Below are 15,368 nucleotides of genomic sequence, written 5' to 3'. Positions count from 1 at the left end.
AGATAATTTGTTATTTTGTTCGCTCTGTATTGCTGTTTAAATCATTAAATTTAACAACATGCCATACTGTTAACACCTTGTAACAGAGCAAGCTGTGTGTGTGTATTTTTTTAAAGCGTCTTTAAAGACAAACGTCGGAAATATCTATTTTTCATTTCATTTCAACTTATTTTCGTGCTTATACCAAATTAAGGTTCAAGCACGCTGTCCTGGGTACACATCTCAGCTATCTGGGCTGTCTGTCCAGGACAGTGGGTTAATTGTTAGTTGGTTAGTGAGAGAGAATTGGGTGTAGCGGCCTTACACTTACCCATTTAGCTCTTAAGAACTCGCTCTAGGTTGGAGCCGGTACTGGGCTGCGAACCCTGTACCTACCAGCCTGTAGTCCGATGACTTAACCACTGCGCCACCGAGGCCGGTAATATCTACTGCTCATTCATTCATTTTGTTGAATATACTGTCACGTGTCAGGTCCCTGGCAATCCAGAAACAGATCGGCCTCGGTGGTGTCGTGGTTAAGTCATCGGACTACAGACTGGTAGGTACAGGGTTCGCAGCCCGGTACCGGCTCCAACCCAGGGCGAGCTCTTAAGACCACTACACCATCTTCTCCCTCACTAACCACTAACCAACTGAGGAGTGTGCCCAGGACAGCGTGCTTGAACCTTAATTGGATATAAGCACGAAGATAAGCTGAAATGAAATATCGCGAGACTGGACCCGTGACGGGCGTGCCTGAAACCCCAGTGGTGTAATGGCATGTTAAAACACTTCACGTTCACGTTGAGTGCATTATTAGAACATTTTAATGTATGGAACAAACGTGGTGTAAAGAATTAACCTGTAAAAACGAACCAAACACATCGTTCTAAAGTTGAGATCTCTGTAATTTATGTGTTATCCTGTCTGTGGGATGGTGCATATAAAAGATCCCTTGCTGCTAATCGAAAAGAGTAGCCCATGAAGTGGCGACAGCGGGTTTCCTTCCTCAATATCTGTGTGGTCCTTAACCATATGTCCGACGCTATATAACCGTAAATAAAATGTGTTGAGTGCGTCGTTAAATAAACTATTTTCATTTTTTCCTGTAATTTAGTGTGTGTACATCGAACCGAACAGAATTTTACTGAAAGCAAAAACTGCAATGCAGGAAAACCAAGAACACCTAAAACATCAATCAAAGCATGTCAGTTTTTATCAAGTTATGGTGTCAGTTTCGGAATTACGTTAGCGAGCAATTAGCATGTGTTAATATACACTGCCATTTTAACAGTATCCAACAAGTCTGACACCTGCAACTCACTAAAACCTGCACACACCAAAATCAATCTTTTCCGGCCTCACTGGTACAGCAGTCAAGCCATTACATAATAATATGTTATTGGGCATAAGGCTGTTAACGGATAGATATTTGGTTCTCATCCCCTTACCGGCTCCCACGCAGAGTGAGTTTTAATGACTCAATGCCAGCATTGGTGGCGTCGTCGTTAAGCCATCGGACATAAGACTGGTAGGTACTGGGTTCGCAGCCCGGTACCGGCTCCCAACCAGAGAGAAAGAGAGAGTTTTAGCACTTAGTGGATAGGTGTACGACCACTACACCCTCTTCTCTCACACTAACCACTAAAAGCTAACCCACTGTCGTGGACAGACAGTCTAGATAGCTGAGGTGTGTGTGTGTGTGTGTGTGTGTGTGTGTGTGTGTGCCGAGGACAGCGTGCTTGAACCTTAATTGAATATAAGCACGAAAATAAGTTGAAAAAAAAAAAAATGACTCAGTGGGTAGGTTTAAGGCCACTACACTAACGTGTCTGTTACCAACCATTAACCCACTGTCCTGGATAGGCAGTCCAGATAGCTGAGGTTTGTATACCCAGGATAGCGTGCTCGAACCTTGATTGGAAATAAGCAAGAACATAAGAATAAATGAAATAGAATTAATTTACAGGCCTCGGTGGTGTAGTGGCCATCGGTCACAAAGCTGGTGGGTACTGAGTTCGCAACCAGGGCATTTTTAACTACTCAATGGCTAGATTTTTTTTTTTTTTTTTTTGATTTTTTTTTTTTGTGTGTGTGTGTGGGGGGGGGTAATCACCGAATTTAGCGAGTTCCAGAGTCTTGATCTCGTTTTTGGTTTGTTTTTGTAACCAGTCACCACCACTAGTACATCAAAGGCCGTGGTATGTACTGATATGTCTATGAGAATATGTGAAATTGCATATACAATATCGGTAAAAGTAGCTCATGTGGCACCAGAAAATTCCGTCTGCTTTCTCTGCCAAATGTGGTAATACCCATATACCAGATACCAAATGGCTGTAGTTTCAAATGCACAGGTGTCGTTAAACGTTACACATTCCTTTCTTTTTATTCAAATTTTAAGATTTAAATGCGCTGACGTGTTGTGAAACATGTATATTCCTTTCACGGTGATCCATTTTGTTCTTAGACTTCATCAAAATATTTTAGTGGGTTATGCTTATATGGTAAAACAACATTGAAATAAATAACAAGGCTTTAAAACGTGTTTCCAGGAACCCCACCCTACCTAGAAAATGCTCTACCCTTAAAACAAACAACAACAAAAAAAAAAAAAAAAAATTATCTCCCCCCTCCCCCCCAAACAAATTCGATGCATTTTTCTTCTTCTATTTATAAAATTATTACGTATTATTATTATTTTTCACTAAGATGTTGGTGAATAAACAATATACACAATTTATCTGCACCCGTAGTAAAATAAAAAAAAATAAAAAAAAATAAAAAAATCCGACCTTCCCAACTTATTCCTTTTTCGACACGTTTCCACAAACATACAATTTATTTAGATCCAATAATGACAGACAGACAGATAACTTATTAATGTGTTTAAATCATCATTCATGAAATAGTATACCACTGCGCGCTCGACTACGCAGCCGCAATTATAACATTGTACATTCACGTTACGCCTAGCTAGCTCACGGTTTATTCAGCGGTTCTGCGAAATAAGGCGCCTACCAGTCTAAATTCTACTACGTGACGAAGTAAAATGGCGGAACGTTGTGAAAATGTCTTGGACACCGAAAGCGAAGAAGAATCCGACTTTTCGTCAGGAAGCACGCCCGAATGGATGTACGAAATCCACCAAAACTTTATAAACGGAACCATCAAGCCGTACCAGTATGAACCGATGAGAGATCCCGGCGAGGTGGAGAAATCAGATCAGTCAGATGATGAGAAAGATGATGAAGAGCGCTTGCTCAATACAGAATGGTGAAGCGACATGCCGTGTGGTTTGGTTCAGTTTAGTTTTTAGGGAAGGAGTTTCCTTTGGCACTGTCATTATCCCCAACCCTAACCCTATCTATGCTAAGTATTTATAATGTTCTTTATACGTGACAGTGCCAAAGGAAAGTCCTACCGGCATTTTTAGTTGTTTTTTTAAACGAATTAATTATTATTGTAATTTATTTATTACGTTTAAATTATTACGGCACCATCTACTAATACAAAATAATATATTATATTATAAACACTAGGTTTTACAACTTTAAGATACCGGCCTCGGTGGTGTCGTGTTTAAGCCATCGGACATAAGGCTGGTAGGTACAGGGTTCGCAGCTCGGTGGTGTCGTGTTTAAACCATCGGACATAAGGCTGGTAGGTACAGGGTTCGCAGCTCGGTACCGGCCTCGGTGGTGTCGTGTTTAAACCATCGGACATAAGGCTGGTAGGTACAGGGTTCGCAGCTCGGTACCGGCCTCGGTGGTGTCGTGTTTAAGCCATCGGACATAAGGCTGGTAGGTACAGGGTTCGCAGCTCGGTACCGGCCTCGGTGGTGTCGTGTTTAAGCCATCGGACATAAGGCTGGTAGGTACAGGGTTCGCAGCTCGGTACCGGCCTCGGTGGTGTCGTGTTTAAGCCATCGGACATAAGGCTGGTAGGTACAGGGTTCGCAGCTCGGTACCGGCCTCGGTGGTGTCGTGTTTAAACCATCGGACATAAGGCTGGTAGGTACAGGGTTCGCAGCTCGGTACCGGCCTCGGTGGTGTCGTGTTTAAACCATCGGACATAAGGCTGGTAGGTACAGGGTTCGCAGCTCGGTACCGGCCTCGGTGGTGTCGTGTTTAAACCATCGGACATAAGGCTGGTAGGTACAGGGTTCGCAGCTCGGTACCGGCCTCGGTGGTGTCGTGTTTAAACCATCGGACATAAGGCTGGTAGGTACAGGGTTCGCAGCTCGGTACCGGCCTCGGTGGTGTCGTGTTTAAACCATCGGACATAAGGCTGGTAGGTACAGGGTTCGCAGCTCGGTACCGGCCTCGGTGGTGTCGTGTTTAAACCATCGGACATAAGGCTGGTAGGTACAGGGTTCGCAGCTCGGTACCGGCCTCGGTGGTGTCGTGTTTAAGCCATCGGACATAAGGCTGGTAGGTACAGGGTTCGCAGCTCGGTACCGGCCTCGGTGGTGTCGTGTTTAAGCCATCGGACATAAGGCTGGTAGGTACAGGGTTCGCAGCTCGGTACCGGCCTCGGTGGTGTCGTGTTTAAACCATCGGACATAAGGCTGGTAGGTACAGGGTTCGCAGCTCGGTACCGGCCTCGGTGGTGTCGTGTTTAAACCATCGGACATAAGGCTGGTAGGTACAGGGTTCGCAGCTCGGTACCGGCCTCGGTGGTGTCGTGTTTAAGCCATCGGACATAAGGCTGGTAGGTACAGGGTTCGCAGCTCGGTACCGGCCTCGGTGGTGTCGTGTTTAAGCCATCGGACATAAGGCTGGTAGGTACAGGGTTCGCAGCTCGACACCGTCTCCCACCCAGAACAAATTTAGTGACTCAATGGGTAGGTGTAAGACCACTACACCTACTTCTCTCTCACTGATAACTAACCCACTGTCCTGGACAGACAGACCAGATAGCTGAGGTGTGTTTGTCAGGGACAGCGTGCTTGAATCTGAATTGAATGTTTTTCAAAAAAAAAAAAAAAAAAATAAAATATATATATATATATATAAAACTTTAATGAAGTTAAAATAAACATGTAATAAAAATAATATTAAAGGAACATTCCTGAGTATGCTGCAATTTTTAAGAGGTTATCGACCAACAGAGAGTTTTTAACGAGTGTAATTACATATCAAATATATTTGTCTGCATAAAATATTAGTGGCTGTATATTAGATGTGTTTCTGATCGTTCTAATATTTGTACTGTTAAATTTCATTTTATTTCCTAAAAAATATTTTTTTCGTACGTTACGAATTCCAGTTTTGGCTTCTTACAAATATTGAGATGACCAGAAACACATTGAATATGCAGACACTGATATTCTAAACAAGAAAATATATTTAATATGTAAGTTTAATCGTAGAAATATTTTATTAGTCGGAAACATCTTACAATGCAGCAAACTCAGGAATGTCCCTTTAAGTTAAAGTTAGTTTTCTTTAACAACGCCACTAGCATGGGCGGATCCAAGGGGGGGGGGGGGGACCAGGGGGACGCGTCCCCCCCAAAAATTGTTCAAGTGCCCTCAAAATGTCCAAGTGCCCTTTTTGTTTGTAGATTTTTTTTTTTTTTAAGTAAACAATAATTATATTGTAGATAAATGAAATCAAGATTTTCGTGTACATGCGCAAGCTTGCAGATATGTGTCTGTGTTATTGAGTCTCAATGGGGCACCATTGAGGTTCTAACGCGAGTGACGCCAATTTACTTCATTATTGCTAGTATATTATGACGTAGAACTGTAGGAATTCATATTAATTGTAAATATCAAAACTTGTAGTAAGGTGCCCTTTTGACGAGTCAATGTGCCCTTCTTTTTTGGTCCCCCCCTAAAAATATTTCCTGGATCCGCCCATGACTAGAACACATTGATTTATTAATCATCGGCTGTTGGATGTCAAACATTTAGTAAAAAACATATCTTCAGATGAAATTCGCTACATTTTTTCCATTAGCAGCAGCAGCAAAAAAAAAAAAAAAAAAAATTATAATTAAAAACTACGGTTTTGTTTAACGAGTATAATTTAGTTTTCATGTGTGTAATTATATTTCATTTTAATGATTCCTCACACAAGGATGAAATGTATTCATTGAAGCGATAGCCACTGCACAGACGAGGTGTGAACTCCCCTGTAACAAGGCTGTTGTGGTGATAGAGACTAATTACAGTATTTGGTTAAGAGCCTGAGTTTGATTTAAAAAGCAGCAATGAACAGTTTCATTGTTTGCGGCGACGAAACGCCTCAAGTGACGTAATTGTTTCACATGTCAGAACCTGCCAACTCACATGGGGTCGTCTCACTTTAAAATGCAAAGCTACTACAATGTGTTTAGATGTGTACAGCTGACTTTGATCGTGTATACAAACATCAGCTCACACCATATCCACACATCCTTTTGTTCGTATGTTATATAACCAGCCCCAAGTTCATCTTGCAAATTAGGTCCCAATAACGAGCTACTCTCGGCATACTAAGTTAAAAAAACATAGGTAGCTCCCCTTTTTTTTTCTTTCGGCAGATCGTTTTTAAAAAGCGCCCAATTTCCTTCATTCAAACTGCGTACCCTTTGCCTTTGGTGATGATGATAACTAGTTTAACGTGCCCATATACCACTAGGGTTTCGAACACGCCCATCCCGAGTCCGACCTCCGATAAGATCGGTGGCCCGACTCGTGATGGAAAGAAGGGGGGGGGGGGGGGGGGGGGGGGGGTGAAAATAGACAGAATTTAGAAAAATAGCAATTAGACTAAATACAAAAAATAAAAAGGTTACAAGCCAAAAATAAAAAAGAATTGACTGCTCGGCCGAATATTTATATAATTTGGAGCATTTTAGAAGGACAGTCCAAAATTAAAGAAGAGAGGATCGGACTATTTAATAATATTTAAAAAAAGAAGTAATTTCGACATAAAATTTTGAACGCAGATCTAAAAGTTTAAAGTCCGATCGATATATGTCCACGCGAGTGGCCTCGTTAAGGCCGTTTGGGTGCACAGCTTAAAGGGACGAGATGGGTTGCATCCCGTCAAGAAAACCCCTAGATTGACAGTCGATAGACGTTGAAAGTGTAGTGCTGTGCTGAAATGCAGATCTTGAGAAGCCGGATCCGTCTGAACGAGAGAGAGTATCAGACTAGGGTATAGTCCAGTCGTCATGGGTTGGTATAGTGGTGCGGACGGGCCCGACTCCGGAGGATACGGAGGATAAAGCAAGGTAAAGTCTAGAAAAAGAGTAGTAGGGGCCGACCCCGCTTCCTATTTCTTCTTAGAGTGGGGCGGTCAATCTTCCAGTGCTGCTAGGACAGGCTCGGACATGTAGAGACTAAACGCGAACAACCGTGGCGTTCTGCAGAATGGCCGTCATACGAGTCACGGAAAAAACAAGTCCGACAGTCAGACGGAGAAATGACGTGGAGGCAAGGAATCTCGCTAAAAAAGAATCCAACCTGGTGGTGCAGGCTGTCGACACGAGAAGCATTCCAGCGTTCAATCAGTTCCAGTGGCCGCATACATCCCAGTAGAAAACTTCATTTCGCTGACAAAAACAACGAAATGAAGGACCCCCAAGTCGAGCACACGAAAGCACGTGCAGTGTGCACACGCGAAACAAACACGTCTTACCGCGTGGAGCTCCAGACTGGGAATCTTTGCCTTTGGCATTAATCCTACGGGACATTCCAGATTCCATAGCACCAAAACCAACCCCCGCCTGTTACCGGCTCCGATTGGGCTACTGGTGCGCTCTTGCTCTTTCCAGCGCAGGCAGTCCCTTCTCCCACCCACCCCGACCCTTTCCTTTCATGGACGGAGGAGCCGGCCAAGGCGGGCACCTGCGCCCATGACAGGCATACGTTACAACAACTTGCTCTGAATGTGCACGTAAAACTCTCTGACCTGACGAGAGCCAGCAAATGTTTCGCTAATGCTCCCGTCCAGGAATTGGTCAATGACGATGTCCATGATGGGCTTGCCTAAACCTTAGTGGATATGGGCACGTTAATATTTTTGACGATACCGAAACACACGAGGGCAATAATCTCTTTGTCATGTAATCTCAAGCTTAATACGTGTTTTTGTAAACTGTACACGCACCTTTAATTCCAGTCCGCCATTACTAGATATTCAAATGACGTAAGAATTATGTGGCGCGGTGTCTTTCTGAATGGAAATGACGTCAAACTCGAATGACTTCATTTTGATTGTCCTTCCTCCAGGTTAACATCATGCTACGCCCCTGCCGTCTCATCCAGTACCCCACGACTGGTACGTTATATCTAAGGCCGTGGTATGCGGTGTCCTGTCCGTGAGAAAGTGCATGTAAATAAAACATTTCTTTCTCTAAGACCCTCAGAATATCCAAATGTTTGACATCCAATAGCCGATATTTAATAAATCAGTGCTCAAGTGGTGTCATTGTATGGTCAGGCCACATGGTTTTACGTGCACATTCTGAACAGGCTGCTGTAGCCTCGGCCGGCTCATCCGTCCAAGACAGGAGTGGTGTCATACAACAAACACATTTAAATAAACATTCCTTTCTACAGGTGTAAATGCGGACACTGCACCTTGATGCCGACCGTAGGCGAGAGCAGGTGTTGTAAGGAGATCGACCAGGTGAACGAGAAAATTAAAGCGTATAGTGAACGTTACGGGGCAGAGTCGTTGGCGTGTATCGTCGATCACCCGGGTTTCAAACCGGTCTGCTTGAACGTCTGGGTTTTGGAAGCAGCGTACTATGATTATACACATCATTACAGCAAGGAAGAAGAAGCCGGTGCTAAGTTAGTATCTGATGTTATTATAATATACCACTCTTCTTTCGCTACGGATATACCAAATATATGTCGTGTTAAACAATTTGTGCACATCTTAAATTTGTACAACAGACGATTTGGGCCCCGTTCTACGAAGCGATCTTAGCCCTAAGATCAACTTAAGTGCATAGAGTAGCTATGCGCCTAAGGTAATCTTAGGGCTAAGATCGCTTCGTGGAACGGGGCCCAGATAGAAATCATTTTTCATTATGGAGTTTTTAGATGATATTGCCTATAAATTTGATCCCGTAAATGTAATTTTTGACCGAAGGTTATGTTAATTGTAAACTGAATCGTTTTTCTACGGAACTAAGTGTATATTTGGTATTTCTGCTATAATCTAACTGTAGACCCTTGAACCGTCAACTTGGCCTGTTCCAGTTGCTAATACGTCACTTTCTAATGACGTTATTAGCTTTCCGGGTGCTATTTTCATTTGATCCCGGAAAAAGAATGTAATTAACCAATCACTCGCGATCGGTTTACAATTTTCAACAAAAATTATTTGCTAGTCGTAAACATGTGGTGGTGGGTAACCCACTCGTGAAGAGTTCGCCTGGTGCGCGGTCGGTCTAAGGCCGCTTTCCGCCGAGTGTTTCACAACTTGTTTAACAAAGACCGTCAGTGCCTAGATTCGCCTCTGACCGTGGTATGTACTATCCTGTTTGTAGGATCCTGCATATAAAATATCACTGGCTGTTACTCGGAAAGAGTAGACCATGGCGTGGAAGCAGCGGGTTTCCTCTCTAATTATGTGTGGCGCTTAACCAATATGTCCGACAACGTATAATCGTAATTAAAATGTGCTGAGTGCGTTATTAAATAAAACATTCCTTCTTTCCTTCCTTCGATAGTACCCGAAAGGCTGTGGTATGTACTATTCTGTCTGTGTGAAATGCATTTAAAGATCCTTTGCCATAAGCATCAATGGCCGCCCCGCCCTTCCCGCTCCACCAGTGTTATGGAGAAAAACTCGCAATGAGACAAAGACTATGGAAAATGAACTGGCCTGAAACTTTTCACCATATATTTCCATCATTCTACTAACAATATTAGTTGTAATCCATGTCAAAATTATCAGTGATTCGTTTGGAACCGCCTTACAAAAATGTCCCTTGATACTTTTTCAGTAGGTGTAGTCTGTGTTGGGGCAAGGCTCCCCTTCTCTCTGTCTCTCCCTCTCTCACTGTTCGTCTCTGTTTGTCGCTCTCAACCAGGTGTCGAAATACCCATAACGATGTAAGAAATCAAATTCCTCTACTATTTCTTGTTTACAGAAGACAAACACATGGCACACAGACAGCTGGCGGCGTGGTGCTGGGAGTATGTTGGGTCTCGAGTTCGAGTCACGCTGCCGTCCTGTGCAGTGAAGAAAATCTCAGATAATTTCGTCTCGAAGACTGAGTGAATATTTTCAGGTAATTTAAATACCCTAATTACGGCAATACAGACAGGCCAGATGGCTGAGGTGTGTGCCAGCGTGCTTGAACCGTAACTGGATATAAGCAAGAAAGAACGTTGAAATGAAATGTGTTGTTGCGTCGCCATTCGCTGTGAACTTCAAAGATCACTACACGATTCTATGACATAAGCTGGAAGCTGCTTATTAACTTTTTAACTGGCCTCGGTGGCGCAGTGGTTAAGCCATCAGACTACCGGCTGATAGGTATAGGGTTCGTAGCCCGGTACCGGCTCCAACCCAGAGCGAGTTCTTTAGGGCTCATTGGGTAGGTGTACGGCCACTACACCATTGTGACGGAACATGCTCTTTCGCCTGTGGCGATTTTTAATTGTGTTAGAGGGCCGTGTGCAGTTTAATTGCACTTAAGCGCAGGTGGGCAACTTGTTACGTAATACTTCGCGCGATCGGGCATTCCAATATGCACTTAGTCCAGCTGTGGAGGCCATGTGGCGAGTAGTTACGTAATACCTCTGCGAGTGCGGTTTTTACAACCGTGTTTTGGCGACTATGGCGTCAGTAAGTCTGACGATCAGAGAGAAATATACCGACTCTAGTAGAGATGGAATATCAGATGATAGGGGGAGGTACCGCCTTGTACCCCCAGGCGAATTCTGATTTATAATAAATAGCTAGTTTTTAGAGATCTCGAGGAGAACGAACTAGGAAGGCTCCAGGGGATCACGGACGTCGTCCACTGAACGAACTATATTAGTTCAGACGGGACTTTGGTAATTATATATTTTCTGCTCTGTGTATAACCTTGATGTGATTGATGTGACTTTAAATATTTTAATACTGTATTATACCAATATTCTTTAGACAGTGTCTTCGGTCATCTGACGAAGTAAATCGTAGACTTTTTGTTCTAACATTATACGAGTATTTGGTAATATAAAGCTTAGCCAGTCATCCTAGACGACCTAGGTAAACTGTAGGTTATTGTCTTTAGTGTGATAGGTACCAGTATTAATTCTGTGTTACAAGATTACTGAAAGAGTAGTTAGGGTTAATTAAAAATTAACCAGTTAGGAATGGTGTTGTAATTCCTTTATTAATTAACTTCTCCTGGAAGCGTTTCTCAATTATCACACGTGTGGGTGTGGTGTAACGGTGAAGTGATTCGCATATTGTGTAACTAGACACCTAGAGATTAACTAATTAAGTGATCAGTTCTGGGTTGTTATTATTGCTGTTATTAATTAACTACTACGGCTGTACATTTGTCAGCGTAGATTAATACAGATTCCCAAGTATATTGTGTTTTTGTTGTGTTTCTAGAGAACTAACGTGCTATAATAATATATACTTTATATAAGATCGTATCTCTGATCATACCTAGAGACGAGCCATACTAGGGTTTAACAGCCTGTTACAGAGAGATCTAATAGATATACAGTTAGGAGAGATATTTTGATAATCGTGTTTTATTCAGTTACGGGAATTATAGAATCCCCGTGACAACCATCTTGTCTCTCACAAACCACTAACCCACTGTCCTGAACAGACAGCCCATATAGCTGAGGTGTTTGCCCAGGACAGCGTGCTTGAAACTTAATTGGATATAAGCACAAAAATAAGTTGAAAAAAAATGAAATGAACTTTTTAACTGTCGCTATATACCTGGTCATATACCTGGTAGCATTCTTTCTCTTTATATCAAGCAACCATATGTTAATGTAAACAAGTCCTTCGTTTTCTTATTTTCGAATTGGATTGGTTCTAAATGTTTTATTGGTACACGCAGTAGCATGTGCTGAGAGGAAACGTCTCACACCAGGTCCTGCTAAAAGCGAATTTTCTTTTTAAAATGTATTTTTCGGGGGGGGGGGGGGATGACCCCACAGTCCAGATCCCCACCCACCCTCTTCCCCCGCACAATTTTCCTGCACAAATGCAGATCGTGACATACATTGCACTTTGTTCTGCTGACATCGATGTACTAACATTAAAACATATTCTACGGTGTCATTAAAACAATATTACTTTCATTTCCCCATGTTTTTAAATTGCGTTTCATTCCATACGGTTTTCAAGCATGTGACATAATTCGAACGTTATTTCACAATAAATCAATGTTTTTTTTTTCTTATCTTACAGCAATCGTTTTAAGAGCAAGACAGAAGAATTCGAATCTAACTTGAGTATCATGGTGATCCATCCATACCCAGTATCAAATTAATGAACACTTACACAGGCACGGCGGTAGACTTTGGGGTGGGGGTTGACAGATCCAGGGGGTAAAGCAAAGTTGTTAGGGGGGTTGGAGGTATACTCCTCCGTAAATGTTTGAAAACTAGATGTCCTGAAATGCAATTTCCTGCATTCTACAAGTATATACCGCCTCGGTGGCATCGTGGTTAGGCCATCGGTCTACAGGCTGGTAGGTACTGCGTTCAGATCCCAGTCGAGACATGGGATTTTTAATCCAAATACCAACTCCAAACCCTGAGTGAGTGCTCCGCAAGGCTCAATGGGTAGGTGTAAACCGCTTGCACCGACCAGTGATCCATAACTGGTTCATCAAGGGCCATGGTTTGTGCTATCCTGCCTGTGGGAAGCGCAACTAAAAGATCCCTTGTTGTCTGTCATAAAAGAGTAGCCTATGTGGCGACAGCAGGTTTCCTCTTAAAAACAGTGTCAGAATGACCATAAGTTTGACGTCCAATAGCCGATGATAAGATAACAAATCAATGTACTCTAGTGGCGTCGTTAAATAAAACAAACTTTTTTTTTTACTAGTATAATTCATCTCTGCCTTAAGATTTACTACCAATAATATTTTTAATTCAGAATTATTTTGGGGCTAGAGTACCCCTAGCCCCCCTTGCTCCGCCGTGCCTGTTACAGTTTGATTTTGACGCTCAGAAAATTTCAACTACAATCGATCGAGAACTGGTAGAGGAGGTTGAAAATGAATGAGGGTATAATAATTATAGTCTTCTCCAACTATACGGGCGGGTCATAGCTCAGTGGTACAGCGCTCGGCTAATGCACGATCGATCTAGGATCGATTCCCGTCGGTGAACCCATTGGGCTATTTCTCGTTCCAGCCTATGGTGTAACAAAGGCTGTGGTATATACTATCCTCTATCCTGTCTGTAGGATGGTGTATATAAAATATCCCTTGCTGCTAATCGCCCATGAAGTGGCGACAGCGGGTTTTCTCTCAATATCTGTGTGCTCCTTAACCATATGTCCGACGCCATATAACCGTAAATAAACTGTGTTGAGTGCGTCGTTAAATAAAGCATTTCCTTCCTTCCTTCCTATGGATGTTCATCACAGTTAACCGGAAACGTTTGTTGTAGGCGAGACGGTTAATTCAGCGGAATCCTTGTTCAGTTCTATTTAACTGATTTCAGCTTTGCATAAAATAGTAGACTGAATTCGGTCTCCAATGCTGAAAAATTACCAGTAAAAATAAGTGCAACTTTTCTATAGGTATCTTATCACTGCTGCACAGATAATAAAAGCTAATTATTACGCTATAAGTGTAAAATAGATTGAGCTATGTGATACCTTTACTTGAAACCTCCAAAACCAGTTGTTGTTTTTCTCTTGTCAACTAGCTCTAATAGAAATGGGCGGAATTGAAATTTCAGGTTCGGTATCGGTATTTTTGGGGTGATTTACCTCGGTATTGGTACGGTATTCGGTATTGGTACGGTACTGATACCGACACCGATATCGAGCGCTATTTTAGATATACTCGGCTTTAAATGCATGTCCAAGTTAAGTCTCACCCGCTAATTTCATCTCAATAAAATTAAATTGCATACACAAGGCCCTCATCTCTCTCTTCGTTTTAGCTATTTTACGTTCGTCAGATATATTGTTGGTGGTTTACTAAATGGATAACATTTTTCGATACCGAAATTTCGATATTTTAAAATTTGCTCGGTACGATAAATCGGTATTGACATGATACCAATACCGAACGGTATGCACGTTACACCGCCCAGCTCTAAATGCATGAAATTGTATATGCGAAACAGAAAATGTAAATACCTCCAAAACTAGAGCCAGTGACTTGAACATGATGACCTTAACAATGACCTGTAGTTTTCTGCTTTCGGTATTAATCATTCTTTACATTTATATTTAAACAACTCCATTCACAAAGTTGACATCACCAACCTGGCGCCGTATGCATGAGGGGCGGATAAGTCCACTATCCGGGTATAGTTCCTATCTGCGTTTAACCACTGTCCGCTTCACATCGTGACGTGCATACCGGTCCTGGTTACTAAACATTTTATTATTACAGGTTTTATTATTACGTCTAAGTAGTTCATCCATTTTATGTATCACCACATATTTCATTTTATTTTAATAAATGTATGCATATTGTGTTTGTTTGGTGTCTTTGTGTATTGTTTAGCCCGAGGTTCGTGGGAACTGGTATTTGAATGGACGTCCGTGAGTTCTTTAACTACACCTCAGCACATTTTAAACTACGGCTATTGCGTGTGTGATAAGGATACTTCGACACTGTGTCGGCGGGGATTTATCTAAGTGTTCTGTGAGTCCGAATATAGACCCCTTCCCAAAGTACGTTGCGCTGAAAATTCCCAATTTCTGTATTAAAAATTCACAATATACTAGTATATACCAGTATTTAATGGTATCTATAATGATATCTCTAATCATATTGATGTACTCTACTTGTTTGACACCCAGTAGCCGATCTCTGTTTTTGTAATGGGGTGTCGTTAAACATCCGTTCATTCATTAATGACATCTGTTGTAATAAATTAATTTAACAGTGGTGTGTTACAACATCCAGTGGCCTGAAAACATGTCTCAAGTGTGATTTACTCGCACTAATGTTTACAATCCTATCAGACATGGCACCCTGACAAAAGCATTTTTTGACACTTGATCAAGAAATATATACATACTTGTATAGGAATAGAGATATTGAGAGAGAGAGAGAGAGAGAGGGAGAGGGGGAGGGAGAGACAGACAGAGAGAGGGAGGGAGAGACAGAGAGAGAAAGTTAGAGAGGAAAGAGATTGAGAGGGAGGAACTGATTGATAGAGAGAGAGAAAGAGGAGAGAGTGAGAGGGATAGAGAGTAAGAGGGAGGAAGAGAAAGTGA

The 15,368-nt window shown here is 42.2% G+C and overlaps 1 protein-coding gene across 1 annotated transcript; it reads left to right on the top strand.

Moving 5' to 3' along the window:
- The first annotated feature begins 3,031 nt into the window (after positions 1 to 3,031).
- On the top strand, positions 3,032 to 12,559 carry LOC121377987. The gene is made up of 4 exons (XM_041506083.1): positions 3,032 to 3,255; positions 8,537 to 8,773; positions 10,084 to 10,224; positions 12,366 to 12,559. The coding sequence occupies exons 1-3, from the start codon at positions 3,032 to 3,034 to the stop codon at positions 10,190 to 10,192; spliced, it is 570 nt and encodes a 189-aa protein (XP_041362017.1). The 3' UTR covers positions 10,193 to 10,224; positions 12,366 to 12,559.
- Positions 12,560 to 15,368: the final 2,809 nt, after the last annotated feature.

Source organism: Gigantopelta aegis, chromosome 7, assembly GCF_016097555.1.
Source record: "Gigantopelta aegis isolate Gae_Host chromosome 7, Gae_host_genome, whole genome shotgun sequence".
NCBI lineage: Eukaryota > Metazoa > Mollusca > Gastropoda > Neomphalida > Peltospiridae > Gigantopelta > Gigantopelta aegis.
Note: the sequence above shows the minus strand (reverse complement) of the source record. Positions and strands in the feature narration are given on the sequence as shown.

Bases quoted from the DNA above. Each gene is read 5' to 3' on its own strand.
- LOC121377987 (XM_041506083.1), top strand. From the start codon at position 3,032: ATGGCGGAACGTTGTGAAAATGTCTTGGACACCGAAAGCGAAGAAGAA. The intron at 3,256-8,536 runs GTGAAGCGACAT...TCCTTTCTACAG, and splicing joins CGCTTGCTCAATACAGAATG to GTGTAAATGCGGACACTGCA. The intron at 8,774-10,083 runs GTTAGTATCTGA...TCTTGTTTACAG, and splicing joins GAAGAAGAAGCCGGTGCTAA to AAGACAAACACATGGCACAC.